This window comes from Chlorocebus sabaeus, chromosome 5 (assembly GCF_047675955.1).
Source record: "Chlorocebus sabaeus isolate Y175 chromosome 5, mChlSab1.0.hap1, whole genome shotgun sequence".
Classification (NCBI taxonomy): domain Eukaryota; kingdom Metazoa; phylum Chordata; class Mammalia; order Primates; family Cercopithecidae; genus Chlorocebus; species Chlorocebus sabaeus.
In genome coordinates this window covers 69,546,031-69,568,685 of record NC_132908.1, presented here as the reverse complement: position 1 = coordinate 69,568,685, position 22,655 = coordinate 69,546,031, and the positions used below count along the sequence as shown (strand labels likewise).

The 22,655-nt window shown below is 40.3% G+C and overlaps 1 protein-coding gene and 1 non-coding gene across 4 annotated transcripts in view; one reads left to right on the top strand and one right to left on the bottom strand.

Moving 5' to 3' along the window:
• PHLPP2 (PH domain and leucine rich repeat protein phosphatase 2) overlaps nucleotides 1-22,655 on the bottom strand; it is a 76,957-nt gene that overhangs the window by 19,479 nt on the left and 34,823 nt on the right. For all 3 annotated transcript variants that reach the window (XM_007993714.3, XM_007993717.3, XM_007993719.3), the window contains 8 exons: nucleotides 19,782-19,907; nucleotides 17,030-17,184; nucleotides 15,151-15,297; nucleotides 14,521-14,751; nucleotides 12,187-12,389; nucleotides 7,591-7,651; nucleotides 4,558-4,653; nucleotides 2,739-2,894 (listed from right to left, as the gene is read on the bottom strand). In XM_007993714.3, the coding sequence (XP_007991905.3) occupies nucleotides 2,739-2,894; nucleotides 4,558-4,653; nucleotides 7,591-7,651; nucleotides 12,187-12,389; nucleotides 14,521-14,751; nucleotides 15,151-15,297; nucleotides 17,030-17,184; nucleotides 19,782-19,907 (1,175 nt within the window). The remainder of the gene's footprint in view (nucleotides 1-2,738; nucleotides 2,895-4,557; nucleotides 4,654-7,590; nucleotides 7,652-12,186; nucleotides 12,390-14,520; nucleotides 14,752-15,150; nucleotides 15,298-17,029; nucleotides 17,185-19,781; nucleotides 19,908-22,655) is intronic.
• On the top strand, nucleotides 1,662-1,768 carry LOC119627817 (U6 spliceosomal RNA). Its single transcript, XR_005244039.1, has one exon. It is a non-coding gene; the product is annotated as a U6 spliceosomal RNA (small nuclear RNA).

The window sequence follows — 22,655 nt, the reverse complement described above, 5'->3', positions numbered from 1 at the left end:
CCTGGCCAACATGGTGAAACCCTGTCTCTACTAAAAAAAAAAAAAAATACAAAAATTAGCTGGGGCGTAGTGGAGTACTCCTGTAGTCCCAGCTACTCAGGAGGCTGAGGCAGGAGAATTGCTTGAACCCAGGAGGCGGAGGTTGCAGTGAGCCGAGATCACACCACTGCACTCCAGCCTGGTGACAGAGCTAGACTATGTCTCAAAAAAAAAAAAAAAAAAAAAAAAGAAATTATACTTCCACAAGAAGACTATTAAGAATGCCAGTTTGTCACACATTTGTCAACTGTCAACACTGAATATTACAAATCCATTTTAATCTTTGCCAATCTAATAGACAAAACATGGAATAATTTAAAAATTTGCCTAACATAGTATTTGGTATATACAGAACATTCTCTTTTTTTTTTTTTTTTTTTTTTTTTTTTGAGATAGAGTCTCACTCTGTCACCCAGGCTGGAGTACAGTGGCGCGATCTCGGCTCACTGCAAGCTCCGCCTCCCAGGTTCACGCCATTCCCCTGCCTCAGCCTCCCGAGCAGCTGGGACTATAGGTGCCCGCCAACACGCGCAGCTGATTTTTTGTATTTTTAGTAGAGACGGGGTTTCACCATGTTAGCCAGGATGGTCTCAATCTCCTGACCTCATGATCCGCCTGCCTCCGCCTCCCAAAGTGCTGGGATTACAGGTGTGAGCCGCCGCGCCCGGTCCAGAACATTCTCAATAAAAGGCAGCTATTATTATTAAACTTGTGTGTTCTCGGCCGGGCGCGGTGGCTCAAGCCTGTAATCCCAGCACTTTGGGAGGCCGAGATGGGTGGATCACGAGGTCAGGAGATCAAGACCATCCTGGCTAACACGGTGAAACCCCATCTCTACTAAAAAAAATACAAAAAAATTAGCCGGGCGTGGTGGCAGGCGCCTGTAGTCCCAGCTACTCGGGAGGCTGAGGCAGGAGAATGGCGTGAACCCAGGAGGCGGAGCTTGCAGTGAGCTGAGATAGTGCCACTGCACTCCAGCCTGGGTGACAGAGCAAGACTCCGCCTCAAAAAAAACAAACAAACAAACAAAAAAAACTTGTGTGCTCTCAGGTCTTCTTCATGTTGTATGATCCATAATCCCTAATTCACTTTTTATATTGAAATATAAGTTTTACATTAACGAATTAGCTTTTAAGCTAATGGTGGGTACTGTGTGTCTGCTTGTGTTGTGGTCTCAACAAAGCTCTGTCCAGAGTTAGCATGAAATAAATACCACTGACAGTTCACTACAGCTAAGTTACTCACTACAGATTCTAAGGTTGTAAACTAATTTTATTCAGACTATCATGAGGACCAAATGCAGCATTATGCATTGCTAACAAACATTTGTAGATTAACAACTGCATCAAGACTCCATATAAATGTTACATAAAGAAAGTTTCCTTTAAATACTTTTTAGAATTTCCAAAGATTTTATTCTGAAGAATATGCAACCAACTGTATTATACATTAAGAGATGTATAAGCTGCTAAAGAGAGAACAAGCCAGACAACTGTGCGCTGAACAGTTTTTACGTCTCCTGTTCATTAACTACTATTCATCTCTGTTTTCTCCATTTCTAAATTGAAGACAATATTGCCTTCTCCATGTTCTAGAAAAATATAATTAAAAACCAGTTTTCAGTGCTCGCTTTGGCAGCACATATACTAAAACTGGAACGACAGAGAGAAGATTAGCAAGGACTCTGAGCAAGAATAACAGGCAAATTTGTGAACCATTCCATATTTGAAAAAAAACAAAAAACCAGTTTTCAGGTTGGGTGCAGTGGCTCATGCCTGTTAATCCCAACACTTTGAGAGGCCAAGGCAGGCAGATCACTTGAGTCTAGGAGTTTGAGACCCGCCTGAACAAAATGGTGAAACCCTGTCTCTACAAAAAATAAAATTAGCCAGGTGTGGTGGTACATGACTGTGGTCCCAACTACTTAGAAGGCTAAGGAGGAAGGATCACTTAGACCCAGGAGGTCAAGGCTGCAGTGAGCTATGATTGCACCACTGCACTCCGGCCCGAGTGACAGAGTGAAATCATGTCTCTAAAAAAAAAAAAAAAAAAAAAAACCCACAAAAACAAACAAACCCCACAAAACTAGCTTTCACTTAAAGGTGATGTACACATTAGGTAAACCTGATTACAGGCCTAAAATAGGAAGACATGTCATCTATTTGTTAATTTATAGTGAGAAGGCAATGACACCTTTTGGAAGGACATTACCTGTAAATACAGTTTTCAAAAAGTACCCAAAAAGCTCGCACATAAAGACTATAATTCAAAGGCAGTCTGGTAAAGCTAGAAGCAAAAACCAAATTAACTTTAGTGGTATGTCCTTTTCTCTCCAATGCAAAAGCTCTACATTGCCCAAAGAAGCCAGAGCAGAATGTCATTTATCTTTAAATATCATAACTGTATTCATTTTCAGAGATGAAAGCCTGAATTTTCTCAACCTTTCTGAAACTGTTTACAACACAGAAACCTCTTTAAGGATTTGACAGTTATTTCAACTAGGAATTGCTGCCTCATAAAACACTGTCATATTTTGTTTCATTGCAAATTGCAAAAAATTGCAAATAAGTCTCCACCCATAGTTGGACTATAGGTAAACTCTCTGTAAATACAGTTCCAAAGGTCACTTCAATGATAAGTTACTGCAGTCTGTTCAGCCAATGATTCTGCTCTTCCGAAAAAAATCCTATGGTACTTACTTTAAGGCCTTGGAGAAGAGGGTGTCTGGCAGCCTCGTGAGTGCATTATGCTGAAGATCCAACACCTCGAGGGGGATGTGCTCTACCAGTGTTGGGAGGTTTTGCACGTGATTGTGTCCTAGCATCAGTTTTCTAAGACTCAAGCTACTCAGAATTCTAGGGGGGGAACATACAAACAAACAAATAAAAAACTTAGTTAACTCATTCTTTTTGAGGCTGTCTTGGCCCATTTAACTGAACTCAGTTAACTTACAGAAACATATTCTCCTAGACCGTATACTCACTGACAAGTGCCTGAGCCAAGAAAGCAGCTATGACCATATGTTTACCTACCACCCACCAGGAAGTCATTAAGGTCATTCTGAGAAAAGGTGAATTAATAAAGGCAAACAGCACAGAGGAGATCTAAACTAAAAAGGCAAATTTTAGAATAAATCAATTTAGATTTTAAGTCTAAGCAGCACCAAAAATTCAGTATATTAATATTAACACATCTTGTGAATAAATTCGTAACATTTCACTACAATAAAAACTACTATTTATCGAGTGCTTAAAACGTGCTAAGCCACTTAACAATGAAGTTCATTAAAATGAAGTTCATTCAGAAAGGTTTGGTAACTTTGATTTGCCTAAGATTTCACACTGCATAGTAAATAGTAAAGTCTAGACTTGAATTAAGTTTTGACTCCAAAGATTATGTTCATATTTACTATGTTAAATGCCTGTAGTTTAATTTTAAAGACTCCATAGGTAATAACCATATATTTTATACCTCAGTGCTTTTGAATATATCATTCCCTGCCCCCCTCACTAAGCGCCACTCTCTTTCTCCCACCACTTAGAAAAAAATCCCATCATCTGGTAAGGGTCAATTCAAATGCCATCTTCTCCATGAAACACTCCCTAATTATTCAAATTTATTCTGATTTTCTCCATTTAATTTATACAGTGTAGTGATTACGAGTGAGGGCTCTGCAGTAAAAGTGACTACATCCAAGGCCAGGTGTGGTGGCTCATGCCTGTAATCCCAGCACTTTGGGAGGCTGAGATGGGCCCATCGCTTGAGCCCAGGAGTTTGAGACCAGTGTGGCCAACATGGCAAAGCCCCGTCTCGACTAAAAATACAAAAATTACCTGGGTGTGGTGGTGTGCACCCTTAGTCCCGGCTATTGGGAGGGAGGCGCTGAGGCCAGAGAATCACCTGAGCCCAGCAGGTTGATGCTGCAGTGAGCAGTGATTGTGCCACTGCACTCCAGCCTGGGTGACAGAATGAGACCCTGTCTCCGTCCCACACCCTTGCCTCCCAAAAAGACAGACTACCTTCAAATGCCAGCTCCCATCACTTCCTGGTTAAGTGCAACCTTCAACAAGTTACCTAACTGTTCTAAGCTTTACTTTCCTCATTTCTAAGATGAAGAGTACCTATTAAATATATAATAAGGTTTTTAAAGGATTAGGTAAGATCATAAAAGTGATGTTCTTACAACATTGCTTAGCTTATAATAGCTCATCCTAAAAAAATTAACTATTGTTACTATCATGTCACCAACCTATGGCAGCAACTCTTAGTATATTTATTTCATCACAGTTATCCACATATGTTACACTATCTTCTCATTAAGTTCCCTGCAAGCCAAGCCCATGCTTTAGCCTTTACTATGTTCCTTACAGCACATCACACTGCCTCATGCTCAACAGGTACTCAACACTCACTGAATAAAAAGCAACCCAAATCTAGAAAAAAAATTAAATACACACACACGTAAATGTTAGTACATACATACATATATACGTAATATATGCATTCAGGCACACATACCTTATGGGAACCTCTGTGAGAAGATTATAGCTCACATTTAATACTTCTATCTTCTTTGCTTCACAGGCCCAGTCAGGGACACACTCTAGCAGGTTTCTGCAGAAAATAAATAATTAAATGGCAACATTTAAGATGACAAGTGGAACTCATTTCACTAGACTGTAATGTATCCATTAACCAGCCTGTGAGCCCTTGAGGGCATGGACACTGTCTCCAAGGCATCCCTTGGTACATTACCTAGAATATAGTAGGTGCTCAATGAATGCTGTTGACTTAGAAGGGAGAGGAGAGACAAGTACTTGAAAATGTAGAATACTGGATCAATCATGCTATATGCTCAAAGAAGATAAAAAGGCTTCCTGCAATAAAAAAGCACACTTGGGATGGGATGGGATGAGGGAAAGATAAGGAATTATAATTAACAAACCTACAAAGATGACTTAAGACTTCCACAGGTAATGACTGGGTAAGAAAAGAAGCAAATTCCAGGGAAAATGAACAGAACGAATAAAAGTGAGACAGTAAAGGCAACAGATAACTAGTGGGGGAAAAGTTTCAAACCATTTAGAACGTGAGCTCAAATAATCAGTAGAGCACTATGCAGATATTCAGTAAAGAGAATTTTTTTTTCAGATGTGACAGCTTCTCTAGGCCTCAAGATATCTATGGGTTTATCGAGTGATAAAATGAGGCAGAATGAAGTAGCACTATGTAAGAGAAACACACATATTGCTATACCTTAGTGAAGGAAACCCTTTACCTAAAATGGATCAAAACAAGCTCTCTAAGAAATACGTGGGTTAGAATATGAAGGTGTTATACAATAGCCTGAGGTGAGGAGCGCATTACAAGCACTGGGTGGCAACATGAGCTAGAGCACAGAGGCAAGAGAAGAAACACATGATGTGTATGGGGAACAACATGCAGCTTGGTGATGCTGGAGCACCCGGAGGAGAGGGCCTGGGCTGGAGATGTGAGTGTAGCTGAAATAACTGGAGTAAATGAGGTCGCGTCCAATGGAGTATAGCGGACCAAGGACAGAACCCTGGGGATAATCAACCTTTAAAGGGCTAGCTGAGGAAGAAGGGTACGCAAAAGAAACATGGTCAAAGTGGCATGAAAAAAATCAGACTGTATTAGCTAGTCAAGGAAAAAGCATGTTTGGAGAAAAGAGAGCAAGATTAACTGTGTCAATACAGAAAAGTTCCAATAAGAGCAGAACTAAACTGAATTGTTAGAGGGATAAGCAGATGGGGACTGAAGAAACTAAGCCAACAAATGCACACAATTCTTGAGAAATTTGGACAAAAGGGGGAAGAAAGGAACTAAGACAATAGCTGGGGGGTTGTGAGGTAAAGGGAACTTTGTTATGACAGAAGAGATAAAGTGTGTGTACAGAGTAAGAAAAAAGAGGCTGAAAACACACACACACATACACACACACACACACACACACACACACACACACACGAGAGGAGGGGAAGGGGAAGGGGAGGGAGGAGGACAATGAGTACGAACAGAGCAAGGTCCAGGGCAGTGGGAGTGGAGGGGTCATAGGCACAGACAGCTAGACTGGCCATGAACAGAGGAGAGAAGCTGAGAATGAAATGCATCTATATAAATTCAAGCAAGGTGGGTGTTCAGAAGCTGAGGGAAACCACCCACAATGGTCTCTATTTTCCCAATCAAGTGGGACGCTAAGTTCCAGTATGGAGGAGACTGGGGAGGGGTACACTGAGGGAGGTAGATGCTGAGGACACTGGAAGGAGCTGGCAAAAGAAAGAACCAATAAGCTCCAGATAAGGTTGGAAATTTTGAGTTTGCAGTGGTGTCTACTTGGATGTGATTTTCTTTCGCAACGATCAAGCCCAATGGAAAAGGTAAAATTTTAGTACTGATCCATGCTGGGGTTTTGCTGGGAAGATAAGCAGAAAGAAATGGAGTCTAAAACATTAGCTCAAAATGATAATGATAAAGTAATGAAATCAACAAAAAGAAACCTGGTTACAACAGCTAGTATTTCTTGGGGTGACTACACATCAGGTACTATCCCATGCATTCTGCATCTATCACTTCACTGAGTCTTCACAACAGCCCTGACCGCATAGGACCCTGCCCACTGCCCCTCTGATCTGCTCTGGGCATCCTGTACTCACAGCACTTAGGATGCTGCCCTGTCACTGCTTGTTTCATTGTTCATCTTGCCACTAGACTGCAAAACTCAACCACTGAACCCAGAATGCCCAACAGTTGTTGAAAATGAATAAAAGAAAAACAAACCTCATTTACGTTTGTTTCTGGCCACTGAGAGGAGTAATAAAGTCCTGAATATAATTAATATTCCTTCAAAAATAAGACCAATATGAGTTATAGGAGTACAAAATAAATAAATAGTATTTTAAAAACCCACTATCTGGCCAGGTGCAGTGGCTCATGCCTGTAATCCCAGCACTTTGGGAGGCTGCGGCGGGCGGATCACGAGGTCAGGAGATCAAGACCATCCTGGCTAACATGGTGAAACCTCGTGTCTACTAAAAATAGAAAATATTAGCAGGGCGTGGTGGCGGGCGCCTGCAGTCCCAGCTACTTGGGAGGCTGAGGCAGGAGTATGGCAGGGAGGCGAAGCTTGCAGTGAGCCGAGATCACACCACTGCACTCCAGCCTGGGCAACACAGTGAGATTCCGTCTCAAAAAACCAAAACCAAACAAAAACCCATTATCTAAAAATCAAGAATTATCTAAGTCCAACTGACAAAACAGGAATCAGTGCCATGAAGATAACAGGTCTTCTTTGTTTGCATCTCATTCTACATCTATAGTCTTTAAGAAAGAGTAATTCATAGACACCTTACTATTTCAAGAGAATCCTTCCTTTATACAGTAAGGCTATTAAACTTATTGATCCACTCATCCTTTCTCCTTTTTCCAGGTTATCCAAATATTTCAAAATACTTAAGACTTCTTGTACATCAAAACTGCCAAAGAATCCACATGTATCTCTTAAATGGTACCACCCTCATCAGCGACACTCACCGGGAGAGATCCAAGGAAGTGAGCAGGCTGGGTACTGGATAGACGTTCACTGTTGTCAGCCCTAATCCATAAACAAACAGGTGTTAGTGACGTCCTCTAAAAAAGAAAGTAACTGAGAGCTGACAAGGGAAAAGCAGCTTAGTGAAATCACCAGAAAGAAAACTGATGTCTTCTACTAAAACCAGTTAAAGACAAAAACTACTGAAAACTCACTTTGACTAACTGTTTGATCCCAATTTGTCTTGAAAAACAAATGTAACAGCTAATTGAAGAATCCTATGTACCGCACTGCCTTTATACAAGGTTAAGCAGTAGTTAAACGTTAACAGGAAATATTTTAACTTTTAATTGAAGTATAACATAAATACAGAAAAGTGCAATAATTCAGTAAATTTTCACAAACTGAGCACACTAATGGAACCAACACCCGCATCAAGAAACAGAACGTTACCAGTTCCCTGGGAATTGCCCCATGTTTCCCCTTCCAGTCACTGCCCCTCAAGGGTAACATTATCCTGACCAAGTACCAAATTACTTTTGCCTGTCTACATAAATATATGCAAGCAGTAGGTATAATTACTTCTGTCTATCTACATAAATATATGCACACAGTATGTATAATTTACTTCTCTGGCTTCATTCACTCCACAGTATGTTTACAGGATTTGTTTATACAGTTGCATATGATTATAGTTCATTCATTCTCATACCTGTATAAAATTATTTTATGTGACTATACCACAATTTATTTGCCCATTTTAGAGTTGATGGACATGTAAGTCTTTTCCAGTTTGCAGTTACTATGAATAGTACTTCTATAAACATATTTGTCCATGGCTTTTGTGAACTAATATAAGTCCTTATTTTGAGCATAAGCCTAGAAGAGGCACTGCTAGGTAGAGGGTATGTTTCTGTTCACCTTAGGAGATACTACTGAACAGTATTCCAAAGCGGTTATACCAATTTACACTCCAACAGCTGCCCCTGGGATTTTCAGTCCATTCTAGTCATTCTGGTAGGTGTGTAGTGGTGCCACATAGGGGTTTCAATTTGCATATCCCTGATGACTAGTCAAGTTCAGTGCTTTCCCAATATTAACTGATCACATTTAGATAATTTCTTTCTGCAAAGCAGAGTTCTTGACTTTGAGGCATCAAAACTGCAAGTTTTTATGTATTTAAGTATTTAAATACTATTAAAATACTTAATTTATTTGTAAATAAATATTTACAAAGAGTAAATATTTAGGACTGCAGGCCTGTTGATGAGGTCTTTTCCAGTAAGGCCAGGAATACAGACTCTTTTTTTTTTTTTTTTTTGAGATGGAAACTCACTCTGTTGCCTGGGCTGGAGTGCAGTGGCCGAATCTCAGCTCACTGCAAGCTCCGCCTCCCGGGTTTACACTGCCTCAGCCTCCGGAGTAGCTGGGACTACAGGCGACCGCCTAGTTTTTTGTATTTTATTAGTAGAGACGGGATTTCACCATGTTAGCCAGGATGGTCTCGATCTCCTGACCTCGTGATCTGCCCATCTCAGCCTCCCAAAGTGCTGGGATTACAGGCTTGAGCCACCGCGCCCGGCCTGGAATTCAGACTCTTTAGACACATTAAGGATAGGGATGGGCCTGATAACAAAAATCTCCACGGCTAGGACTTACCACAGTTTCAGGCATCTATAAACAGTGTAAGTCAACACTCACCAGTTTTAACACTCTTCTGACCAAGCAATTAATCTAAGCTATAATTTGAAGCTTCTATAATATAATAAAAGGCAATGCAAATAGAAGTCCTCAACTTTTATCTGTATAATCTAGTTTACAGATACAGAAAAATAAAGAGAATAAAATTATGAACCCTCTTTCACCTATCATATAGCTTTTAACAAATCTACATTCTGCTTTATATGCTGTAGACCTTTTTTTTTTTTTCATTTTTGAGACGGAGCTTTGCTCTTGTTGCCCAAGCTGGAGTGCAGTGGTGCAATCTTGGCTCACTGCAACCTCCACCTCCCAGGTTTAAGCAGTTCTCCTGCCTCAGCCTCCCGAGTACCTGGGATTACAGGCACGCGCCACCACGCCTGGCTAATCTTTTCTATTTTTAGTAGAGACGGGGTTTCACCATGTTAGCCAGGCTGGTCTCGAACTCCTCATCTCAGGTGATCCGTCCACCTCGGCCTCCCACAGTGTTGGGATTACAGGCGTGAGCCACCGTGCCCAACCCAGACTTTTTTTTTTTAAATAATTAAAATACCACACATACCAAGAGGTAAACATCATCCTGAATATGGTTTTCATCACTCTTATGTATTCTTTCATACTAATGGCATACTTATAGCTAAGAAAACAGTATATCTGTGTTTTAAATTTTGATATAACTATCACAATATACATTTAATTATGCACTTTTCCTTGCTCAAAAAAAAGTTTGCAATTTATCCATATTACCATACAAAGCTTTAGTACATTCATTTCCATTGCTGTGCAATATTCGATTGCATAAATATATCACTACTGATTTACCCATTTTCCTATTAAAAATCCTACTTTTAGGCCAGGTGCAACGGCTCACGCCTGTAATCCCAACCCTTTGGGAGGCTGAGGTGGGCAGCTAACTGGAGGTTAAGAGTTCAAGAACAGCATGGCCAATATGATGAAACCGTGTCTCTACTAAAAATATAAGAATTAGATGGGCATGGTGGCACACTCCTGTAATCCCAGCTACTCAGGAGGCTAAGAGAAGAGAATCACGTGAAACTGGGTGGCAGAGGTTGCAGTGAGTCAAGATCAGGCAACTGCACTCCAGCCTGGGCAACAGAGCTAGACTCCACCTCAAAATCCTACTTTTTTGTGCTCACAAAAAGTGATAAACAATCTGGTATATATCTCCTTTGCACATGTGGGTGTCTGTGGGATATATCCCAAGCAGGGAACTTCTAGAATACGGTATGTGTGTGTCTCGACATCTCTAACACTGTCACGTTGCTCTCTGGGGTGGTTTTACCAGTCACCTCTCACTGGCAGTGTGTGAGTGCTCAGGAAGATGCTTATCCTCACCTCTGGAAACACTCAGAATTACCTTTTTTTTTTTAAATTTGATGAGTATAAAACGTTATTATTTAAATTTGCACTTTTTCTGACAGTAAAATTTAACCTATTTTCCTTTCCTTCCTTAAACACATATCGAAAGTAAAGAATGGTAAAGAACTTTCCATAAAAAGAATGGCCTCAACAAATATGAGGACCTTTTCATTGAAAAATATTCTTAGGGCATATCACTATTGAAATCAGGGGCTTCTCATTCTAGCACTGAGGCTACACAAGCTTTTAAATCACGAATTGGCAAACTTGTTCTGTAAAAGGCTGAACAGTAAACATTTTAGGCTTTGTGGACCATATGACAGTCTCTCTTACTACTATTCAATTCTGCCACTGTAGCACAAGAGCAAGAATGTATAAATAACATGCAAACAAACCACTGTGGCTGCATTCCAGTAAAACTTCATTTAGAAACATAGAAACTTGAATTTCATTGTAATTTTCACATATCACAAAATTATTCTTCTTTCTTTTTTTGAGATGGGGTCTCACAAGTCTCACCCAGTTCTCTCATGAGAACACACATGGCAGGCCGGGCGCGGTGGCTCAAGCCTGTAATCCCAGCACTTTGGGAGGCCGAGACGGGCGGATCACGAGGTCAGGAGATCGAGACCATCCTGGCGAACACGGTGAAACCCCGTCTCTACTAAAAAATACAAAAAAACTAGCCGGGTGAGGTGGCGGGCGCCTGTAGTCCCAGCTACTTGGGAGGCTGAGGCAGGAGAATGGTGTAAACCCGGGAGGAGGAGCTTGCAGTGAGCTGAGATCCAGCCACTGCACTCCAGCCTGGGTGACAGAGCCAGACTCCATCTCAAAAAAAAAAAGAGAACACACATGGCATGATCTCAGCTCACTGCAACCTCTGCCTTCCAGGTTCAAGTGATCCTCCCACCCCAGCCTCCCGAGTAGCTAGGAGCATAGGTGTGCCACCATGCTGGCTAATTTTTGTATTTTTTGCAGAGATGGGGTTTCGCCATGTTGCCCAGGCTAATCTCAAACTCATGAGTTCAGGTGATCAGCCCACCTCGGCCTCCCAAAGTGCTAGGATTACAGGCGTGAGCCCCCATGCTCAGTCACAAAATTCTCCTTTTGACTTTTTTTTTTAACCCAGCCATTAGAAAAATGTAAAAACCATTCCTTATGGGCCATACAAAAAGAGGTGGCAGGCCAGATGCAGTCCTGGGGTATAGTTTGCCAACCCGTTTTAGACCATTATTGATGCTCTGTTTTGAACATGCTTGCCCACCTCCCCACCACCACTACTCTGTGGAATGCCTCTTATTATGCTCAATTAGTAAAGCTCAAAGTATCCTGCCATGTCTTTTTATGCACACTGCAACCACTTAAGTATTGACAGCAAAGTGAAATGATAAAGCTTTGCCTCAATGAGCCACAAACCCCATCCTGCAGAGTGGCTGAGGAACACCACAGATGCCACTGTTCTTAGAAAGCACTGACAACAGCTGAAAGAGAAAAAACAAAAGGCTGGATAGAAAACTCACTGTTGGAACTGGCATAGAGGGTCCGAAGGGAGAAGCCACTGAGTGTTAGCTCCCTCAGCTGGTTCCGCTCACAATGCAGCTGTTCCAAGCTGCATAAGGAGCTAAGATCCAAGTCAGTCAGTCGGTTGTCCCGCAGATCCACGTGGGTGATGTGTTTATTTCCCTCCAGATTTTCAATAACCATGGTTTTCAAATGGTTCATCCTTAATATGCAGAAACAAGAAAATAATCAGAAACAAGAGTCTATTAAATGTGCTTACCAGAATAAAAAATAGGACAGCCATGATCCCTTTCTCCGTTTCCTCTTCTTTTTGTTTTGAGACGGAGTTTCGCTGTGTTGCCCAGGCTGGAGTGCGATGGCGTGATCTTGGTTCACTGCAACCTCCGCCTCCCGGGTTCAAGTGATTCTCCTGCTTCAGCCACCCAAGTTGCTGGGATTAGAGGCACCCCCACCATGCCCAGCTAATTTTTTATATTTTTAGTAGGGACAGGGTTTTACCATGTTGGCCAGGCTTGAACTCCTAACCTCAGATGATCTGCCCACCTCGGCCTCCCAAAATGCTGGGATTACAGGTGTGAGCCACCGTGCCCGGCTCCCTTTCTCTGTTTCCTAAACAATTTAAGAATTTCACTACTTGCCTCATTTTGCAAGATACTATATAAATAACTACAGTTGATGAATAAATCAAGGTACAGCTAAGTCAGACAATCCAGATTGGCAAATACATATACAAACTAATAAAGAGAAGGAAAAAAGAGGCCATATCTATAAACAAGTTAAACACTTATATCCAAACACCTAATAAGGTCAGGTGGGCACTAAGTAGGACAAAGGAACAGGAAGATGAACACAACCTTTTGAGTGAGAGAGTAGCAAAGCAGTCACAACAGTACCATGTCCAGAGTATAAGGATAGAACCATACTGCCTCCTATTGCTATGCCTGCTCTATCTCTAGTGCTAAGGTTCACATAAAATTAATTAACAGACAAAGAAATAATCTGTGTATGTATATATACATATACACACACACATATATATACACACACACACACATATATCGAAGAGTTCAAAGGTAAACTATACAAAATGACCTCTGGGTTCTTTTCTGTACAAGTATATGATTTAATTTATGCAGGTCTGTTCTCACTTTCCTGTATTTCTATAAATCTCTCAAGTCTCCAGTGTGGTTAAAAAAACAAAAACAAAAACTCTCTGTTACTGTCTTTACAAGGTACATCAATGGTTTACTGTAAATTACAGAACACCCAATAGGTGTCTTTTTACCAGCTTCAATTAGGAAAAGGTTATGACTAGAAAATAAAACCCTCATAAAAGGTTCTTAGTAATGAAACCTTTAACATTTTAATTGTAATACAATGGATATCAAGAAGAAACCTAATGACTCAACAGAAAAATGTCATTTATGGAAATCTACAAACTACTAATATACATATAAAAAGATGTTCAACCTCACTGCTATGTAAATAAATGTTGATTAAAACAGTGAAATACTTGTTTCAATCTACTAGACTGATGATAAAGAAAAAGAAATGCTAAAATCCAACACTGACAAAGATATGAGAAAATGGGAATTCTCCTACAATGTTGGAGGGGTTGGGCACAGTGGCTTACACCTGTAATCCCAACACTTTAGGAGGCCAAGGCAGGAGGATTACTTGAGCCAGGGAGTTCAAGACCAGCTTGGGCAACACAGTGAGACTCCATCTCTACAAAAAATTTAAAAAATAAAAAATATACATTGATGGGAAGGTGAGCAAAAACCACCTCTGTCAAAGGCAATTTGGTAGTCTCTATCACATGGTACAACTACATGATCCTTAATCTCTCTGCTACTGAATGATAACTAAAGTCTTACTATACCTTTGAAAATACACATTTCTACACTGTTCAAAACACCTAAATGTTATGGGCCAGGCGTGGCAGCTCACACCTGTAATCCCAGCACTTTGGGAGGCTGAGGTGGGTGGACTGCTCGAGTCCAGGAATTTGAGACCAGCCTGCACAACATGGTGAAACCTTGTCTCTACTAAAAATAGAAAAAAAATTAGCCAGGCCTAGTGGTGCGCACCTGAAGTCCCAACTACTTGGGAGGCTGAGGTGGGAGAATCGCCTGAGAACAGGAGGTCAAGACTGCAATGGGCTGAGATCGTGCCACTGTATTCTAGCCTGAGTGACAAAGTGAGACCTTGTCTCAAAACAACGACAACAAAATTTTAAAAAACCTAATGTCTTAAACAAATCTTCATAAAGAGAAGACATAAAGGTCCAACGGAGTCAATTTAAAGGAAGCTGCGGTAAAGAATAACCTTACCTTAAATCCACATGCTTGATATGGTTCATCCTATTCAGCATCCCTAAGTTCAGGACTTCCAGGCAATTTCCTGCCATAACCACTTTATCTAACATAGTGAGTTTCTCATAAACCTCAGGAATTCGACTAAAGTTGTTGAACGAAATTCCCAAGGAGGAAAGCTGTTGTAGATTTCCCAGTTCTTCAGGTAAAGTAGTCAGAAAGTTGCCATCAAGACAGAGGGTTTGAAGACTATAGGAAGAAAACAAAACAAGTCTACTTTATGGAAGGTTTCACTGGAATGCATAGAATCAGAGTTAGGGATTGATTTATGTCACTAATTAATTATCAATCCAAAAATAGTAGTGTCCTAACTCTCCATCTATACAGACTTAACAGATGACTTACACATAACTTACACAAATGGTCACCCCAACATTAAAAGAGTTAAGACCTCTGCTGTTGAAGCTGAGGGATCAGTCCCTGCTACAGGCAGGTAGATCTATGATGTCAAAAACTGCTGCTGACTAGAATCCTAGTAAGTACATGATTTATTCCACTGCAAGAGCTCACAGTACTACCTTCATTCCAAACCCCAGGCAAGTTCCTTATCCTGCAAGGGAAAAGATGAATCTAGTAAAAGTTACTTACTTTAGCAGATTGCCAATTTGACTTGGTAGGTCACGAAATCCATTACAGGAAAGGTTGAGCTCAGTCAGGGTAGAGATCTCACATAATAATATAGGAAACAACCCAAGTTTATTATGGGACAAGTTCAGGCCCTTCAGTTGAGAAAACCTAAAGAGCAAAGGCAAAAATGGATACTGCATTTCAATACATCTATTACTATATCTTTACGAGGGATATCAATGGCCTTTGATAATCCATTTTAAATGACTATAATAGTATTCCAAAAATACTTATTGAGCACTCGCTACACATCAAACATTGAGTGGGGACAGAGGACACCAAGATGACTAATGCACAGTCCATGTGATGAAGGAAACCAGGTCTAGCATTACAGGAGCTCTCTTTTCTCTTTAAAAAGGTAGACAATCTTGAAGAACAGCTCATGCTGGTATAATTCTTTTGTATTTCATCATACTTGATATGCTTGAAATTTTTCATTAAATTTCTACATGTAATATACAAAAGCCTTGCAAGAATTAATCAACTCATAGAGCAACAGCTAACAAATATGTAGATCAAATCCCATTTTTAATAAGCAACTTCTTTTTTCATACTGAAATTATGTTGGCTCAAATGTCATATAAAATGAATAAACCAGTTAGAGCTTGAAAATAATGAATGTGACAGCATTTTACCATTATGTGACCTGATACACAAAATAGTAACTTTTAGTGCTTCTATTTTGTTCATGGAAGTAGAAGTATCTATATTGTCTTACCCAGAGATGGCATTGTTATAAAATGGATCTCTTGGGTTTCTTCTTGATATCCATTGTATTAAAATTAAGATGTTAAAGGTTTCATTAGTAAGAACTTTTTATGAGAGACTCTGGTAATTCCACTAGGGAGTAGGATGTTTTGTTATTATACAAGAGCAAGATGGTAAGGCTGAGAAGTTCTCCATGATGATGATCAAGCACCTGCTTCTACATATGAATCACCTGCTTCTAGATACCTCACTCTAATGCTTCTCTTTTTCAAATTTTCAACTTGTGATTTTCAGATGACCTAACCGTGACTGCTGATTATTCCTTTGGCTTGGTGCTTTAAATTCAGAATTTATGATCCAGCCCTCAAACTGGACTACTACTTTTTCATAGCAACTCACAAAAATTATTAGCTATTAAGGAAGGATGTAAAATATGTAATTTTAATGTATATTATCTTTTTAGTCACCATCTAATTTAAATCACTTTGAATGCTTTAATTTCCAATTTCTACCTTTTCCTCCAGAAGCCCAGACAATTACTTACAACACATATTTATTCACTGCGTCCATTTTTAAGTGGAGGAGTGAGGTGGGATGAGTGGAGGGTGGGAATGGGGTATATATTTTAATAAAGGAGATGGAATAACAAGTAGGTCATAGTACTGTAGGGCTAAAATGGTTCCCGTATTAGAAGAGAGAAGCATCACAGCTGACTAAACGCTTAAGAGCTGGCAGTGGAAGGTACAAAGGGAAGATACAGCCTTATCTCTCAGAGTGAAATTCTTATAATTAGGCCTATCTCCTTTACGTTATTTAAATTTTATACTTCTAATTCAAAAATTTCCCATATACGAAATCTCTTGATGTAACTTGGAGGCAGATCACGCATCAGTGTCAATGATTTACATGAAAAGATCACCCAGATCAACAGAAGCTCATAGAACATTTACATCAATCTTCTGTTTTATGGGGGGAAAGGGCAGGTAGGAGAACTCCGTGAATAAAAATTTTTACTTCCTCTTCAAAAGGGAGGGGAAATTTTAGAATATACATCCAATGGTAGCAAGTAGAAGTCATAAGATACTGATTATGAGTTGGTTTTAACAGGTCTGGAAACCCATTCTCCACATACTTGTAGAGTGTGTCGAGGCCTCCGGGTCTTTCTAACTGCATGAAGTTGTGTCGCAAGTTGAGGTAGGTAATATCTTGACTATAGAAGAGATGCTCAGGAACCTCCTCAAGGCTGTAACACGAGAGATCCACGGTACTGATTCGCTGAGACACCACCTGAATAACATCAAAGAGAAGAGCTTTCTGAGCTAGTACTGGATGTCTATCACCCAGCAAAGAATGCAATGACATTTACACAAAAAGACACTAATTAAAAAGACAGGAAAAAATAAAAAGGCAATAAGATCCAATTACTCATTTATAAATACCAGTTAATTTTTACTTTTTCCTAAAACCATAAGCTACTTGAAAAACAAGGGTACAAGTTATAAAGTCTCCATAAGTACAAGGTAAAAAAAGAAAAACACATATCATTAAAGATGGAAAGTTAACACTTCATGCAGGAAGTACTCTTCTTTTTTGTTTGTTTGTTTTTTTGAGACACAAGTCATGCTCTGTCAGCCAGGCTGGAGTGCAGTGGCATGATCTCGGCTTACTGCATCCTCCATCTCCTGGGCTCAAGCAATTCTTCTGCCTCAGCCTCCCAAGTAGCGGTGATTACAGGCATGTGCCACCAGGCCAGGCTAATGTTTTTTTTAGTAGAGACGGTTTCACCATGTTGGCCAGGCTGGTCTCGAACTCCTGACCTCAGTTAATCCACCCTCTTCGGCCTCCCAAGGTGCTGGGATTATAGGCCTGATTCACAGCGCTCGGCCGCAAGGAGTTATCTTAAAATGATTTGAAATAACTGGAAAAAACTTTAAGAGGCAGTGTGATATGAAAAGACATGGCCTTTTGTAGCCACACTAGCTCTGCCACTTATCAGCAGTTTCTTCAACTGCTTTGAGGATAAAAGTAAATAACCAAGCACACAGCACACTGCTAAACACGCAAAAGACACTAAAAAAAATTAACTTCTCTTTAAAAGGGCAGAAGAATAGAATAGCTACTTAAAACTGGGACCAGTTTTATTCAGAGCAGATTTTACAGCCAACACAATATAACTATAAAATAATAAAATCAAAACAAGCTTTATAGTTCTATAACAGTATGCTAATATAATATGGGTTATAAAAATTGATCTAAAAAAAGAAACAATGTATCACTAGAAAAGTCATTCATGGCTGGGCGTGGTGGCTCACACCAAAATCCCAGCACTTTGGGAGGCCAAGGTGGGCAGATCATGTGAGGTCAGGAGTTCGAAACCAGCCTGGTCAACATGGTGAAACTCTGTCTCTACTAAAAATACAAAGATTAGCTGGGCGTGATGGCACACACCTGTAATCCCAGCTACTCCAGAGGCTGAGGCAGGAGACCTCCTTGAACCCGGGAAACAAAGGTTGCAGTGAGCCAAGACTGCACCACTGTATTCCAGCCTGGGTGACAGTAAGACTCCATCTCCAAAAAAAAAAAAGAAAAAAAAAAAGAGAAGTCATTCATGTTTTGATGGTATGTCCTTATACTATAACAATCTCTTATACAAAATCCTGCAAAGACAGCTAGAAGAAAAAGAGAATTTGGAAATCACAATACACTTTATTGCTCTTTAAAGGTTAAAGAGCAGAAATGATGTTGAAGTTGAAAGACTAATTATCCTTGGCATATAGGAATAATGGTTTGTGACGGCATGAGAGGTCACTGTCCCATCATCAATAACTGCACATTTGAAGTGGTTCACCAAGGCTGTTCTGAACATATGCAGACCGAGAAGCACTGGGACACAAGTTATGGAATGCATCCATCTATCACTGACTACTACAGTCAAGGGAAGGTCATTTAAATCTCATTGTATCTCAATTCCTTCAAGGGTCAAATCTCTTTGTGTCTTAATTCCTTCTAAGGCCCTACCTCCCAGAGATAGTACAGAGGAAAATGCACCTGCAAACATTTTTGACAGCATTTTGTACTATGCATATATAAATAAGTTAAAGATCTGGTGGAATTCCATGATTTTACTCACTACATACTCAGGAAAGGCCTAGAAAGGAAATTAAAAATTATAATTTGCTATCATTATAATTTGCCATCTTGGGAATAAGTTCAGTTTCTTTTTTTTGAGACGGACTTTTGCTCTTGTTTCCCAGGCTGGAGTGCAATGGCACAATCCTGGCTGACTGCAACCTCTGCCTCCTGGGTTCAAGCGATTCTCCTGCCTCAGCCTCCCGAGTAGCTGGAATTACAGGTATGCACCACCACGCCCGGCTAATTTTGTATTTTTAGTAGAGATGAGATTTCTCCATGTTGGTCAGGCTGGTCTCGAACTCCCGAACTCAGGTGATCCACCTGCCTCAGCCTCCCAAAGTGCCGGGATTACATGCATGAGCCACTGCACCCGGCCATCAGTTTCAAAATACATTTCTCTTGGGGTACTCTATTTTTTTTTTGAGATGGAGTCTTGCTCTGTCACAGGCTAGAATGCTGTGGCGCGACGTCAGCTCACTGCAACCTCCGCCTCCCAGGTTCAAACGATTCTCCTGCCTCAGCCTTCCGAGTAGCTGGGACTACAGGTGTGTGCCACCACGCCTGGCTAATTTTTTGTGTTTTAGTAGAGACAGGGTTTCACCATGTTGGTCAGGCTGGTCTCGAACTCCTGACCTCAGGTGATCCGCCTGCCTCGGCCTCCCAAAGTGCTGGGATTACAAACATGAGCCACTGCGCCCAGCCTGGGGTTCTCTATTCTTATCTACACATCAGAACATCCTACCACTTTTCACCTTGGATGCTTGCCGTTGCCATCGCTGGTACTCAGCCAAAGTCTCGAAGCTGACATGATAGGTCTGAGCTTGGGCTCCTGCTGAGCTGAAAGCAAGGGAGTACTGCCGTCGCTTCACTTCTTCTATCTGAAGAAGAGGAGGGGAGAAAACCAGAACCACTAAAAAAAAAAATCCTAGTCAAAAAGCAAAAAGCAATCACAAGACGAACAACTGAATTTTTTAAAATAGAGTTACTTTTTATTTTTTCTCTCTCCCCACTTGTCCCCTTCCACCTGCCAATGGGTCACACATGAACACAACCAAGGAGTACACAATGATCCCAACACATTAGCTGTGCTTTTGCTCTATCACAAGCAGCTGGGTAGGACCTCTCGTCCTTAGGACTTGCTGGTCAGGAAGCAGGATACCAGTACGCTATGTCCCCCTTACTGCATGGAACTCTTACCAAGTCCTCTTCAGTCCAATTCAAATCTCTTTTACTAGGCTTGAGAAAAGAGGCAAAAACTTCCCCCATTCCTATTTGGAGTGGTGGCAGGAATACACAATACAAAAACAGCTCCTTAAAGAAATTATCGGCCAGGCGTGGTGGCTCACACCTGTAATCCCAGCACTTTGGAGGGCTGAGGCGGGGGGGATCACGAGGTCAGGAGTTCGAGAGCAGCCTGGTCAACACAGTGAAACCCCGTTTCTACTAAAAATACAAAAACTTAGCCAGGTGTGGTTGCAGGCTCCTGTAATTCTAGCTACTCGGGAGGCTGAGGCAGGAGAATCACTTGAACCCAGGAGGTGGAGGTTGCAGCAAGCCAAGAGTGTGCCACTGCATACCAGCCTGGGCGACTGTGAGAGACTCTGTCTCAAAAAAAAAAGAAATTCTCCCCCAAATCCCAACAACTCAACCTATATAGCTTTGATGAGGAAGCAGTCTTTTTATAGTTATGGAACCACTTACATCTTTTTGTCTGGTATCTCACTTGTTATGTCATAGCTTGGCAAATCAGATGGAAACTTACATTAAGTTTCTTTGCCAACTAAAGATTGAACCAAGTGGCAGAAACAAAATACTTCGAGAAAAGAGAATATTAAAAAGATTAATTAAAATTAAATACTTTTCACAATATTAAATTGTGATACAACATAACCATTTTTCATTAGTAACAAATCATTGCAACTGAATGAGTCTGTGTCAAAATAAAGAATATTATTGAAATGAATAGATACTGATTGTTTTAGCATAATCTTTTAAATATTTTGGAATGCTTGACACAGAAAAGTACAGAGAATCATATAATGTCAAACACTGAGAAAGATCTGTAAATCTCACTATAATTTGTCAACTTCCCTGAGTAATTATTTTAATCTCTGTATTACAGACGTTGATATTATATTTACATATGTATAACTTTGGAATTATTAAATATTCATGGTGAAATGTTCCTTTTATCATTTTGTAATGAGTTTCTTTATCCCTACTAATGCTTTTTGCATTAAAGTCCTTTTGGCCCAGCTACTTGGGAGGCTGAAGCAGGAGAACTGCTTGAACCCGGGAGGCGGACGTTGCAGTGAACCGAGATCGTGCCACTGTACTCCAGCCTGGGTGACACAGCGAGACTCTGTCTCAAACACACACACACAAAAGTCTTTCTGGGCATTAGCTTTATTGAGGTATAACCTAAAATAAAATTCACTGGTTTTTAATTTTTTGAGACAGGTCATGCTTCACCCAGGCTGGAGTACAATGGCATGATCATGGCTCAATGCAGCCTCAAGTTTACAGGTTCAAGTGATCCTCCTGCCTTAGCTTCCGGAGTAGCTAGGACTACAAGTGTCTGCCACCGTTCCTGGCTAATTTTTCATTTTTTGGTAGAGACAGAATCCCACTTACGTTGCTCAGGCTGGTCTTGAACTCCTGGACTCAAGTAATTCTCCTGCCTGAGCCTCCCAAAGTGCTAGGATTACAGGTGTCGGCCACTGTGCCACGCCTGGCCTTGATTTTTTTTTTTTTTTAATTCACTGATTATAAATAACCAATTTCATGAGTTTTTATAAATGAATAAATACAATGTGCAACCCCATGGCCCCCAAACTTCCCTCTGTGTTCTTATACAGTCAGCCCCCTCCCCACCATGCCCTGGCAACCACTGATCTGTTTTCTAACACTACAATTTTTTGCCTTTTTCAGAATTTCATATAAATCGAATAATTCAATAAATAGACTTTTGTATCTGGCTTCTTTCACTCAGAATTATACTTTCAAGATTTATCCTTGCTCTTGCATCAGCAGTTCTTTCCTTTTTTTTTTTTTTTTTTTTTGCTTAGCAGTATTTCCTGGTATAGATATATCACAATTGTTTATCAATTCACAAGTCAATGAACATTTAAGTTGTTTCTAGTTTTTGGCCATTATAAAGCTGCTATGAACATTCATGTACAAGTCTTTGTAAGAACATATGTTCATTTATTTTGGATAAAAAACTAGAAATAGAATTGCAGGGTCATTTGAAAAGCATATGCTTAATTTTACAAAAAATGAATAAACTGTTTTCCAAAGTAACTTCATTCCTACCATGATGTATAAATGTTCCAGTTGCTCCGCATCTTTGCCAAACTTGTTATTCATCAGTCTTTTAATTTTAGTCATTCTAGTGGTGTGCAGTATCTCACTGTGATTTTTATTTGCATTTCCCTAAAGACAAATGAGGTTGAAGATCTTTTCATGTGTTTGTTACCTGTATATCTGCTTTGATGATGGATCTCTCCAAATCTCTTGCCCAGTTTTTTACTGGGTTTGTCTTTTTGTTACTTAGTTGCAAAAGCTCCTTATATATTCTGAATACAAATCCTTTGTTGCACATAAACTTTCATATGTTTCATATG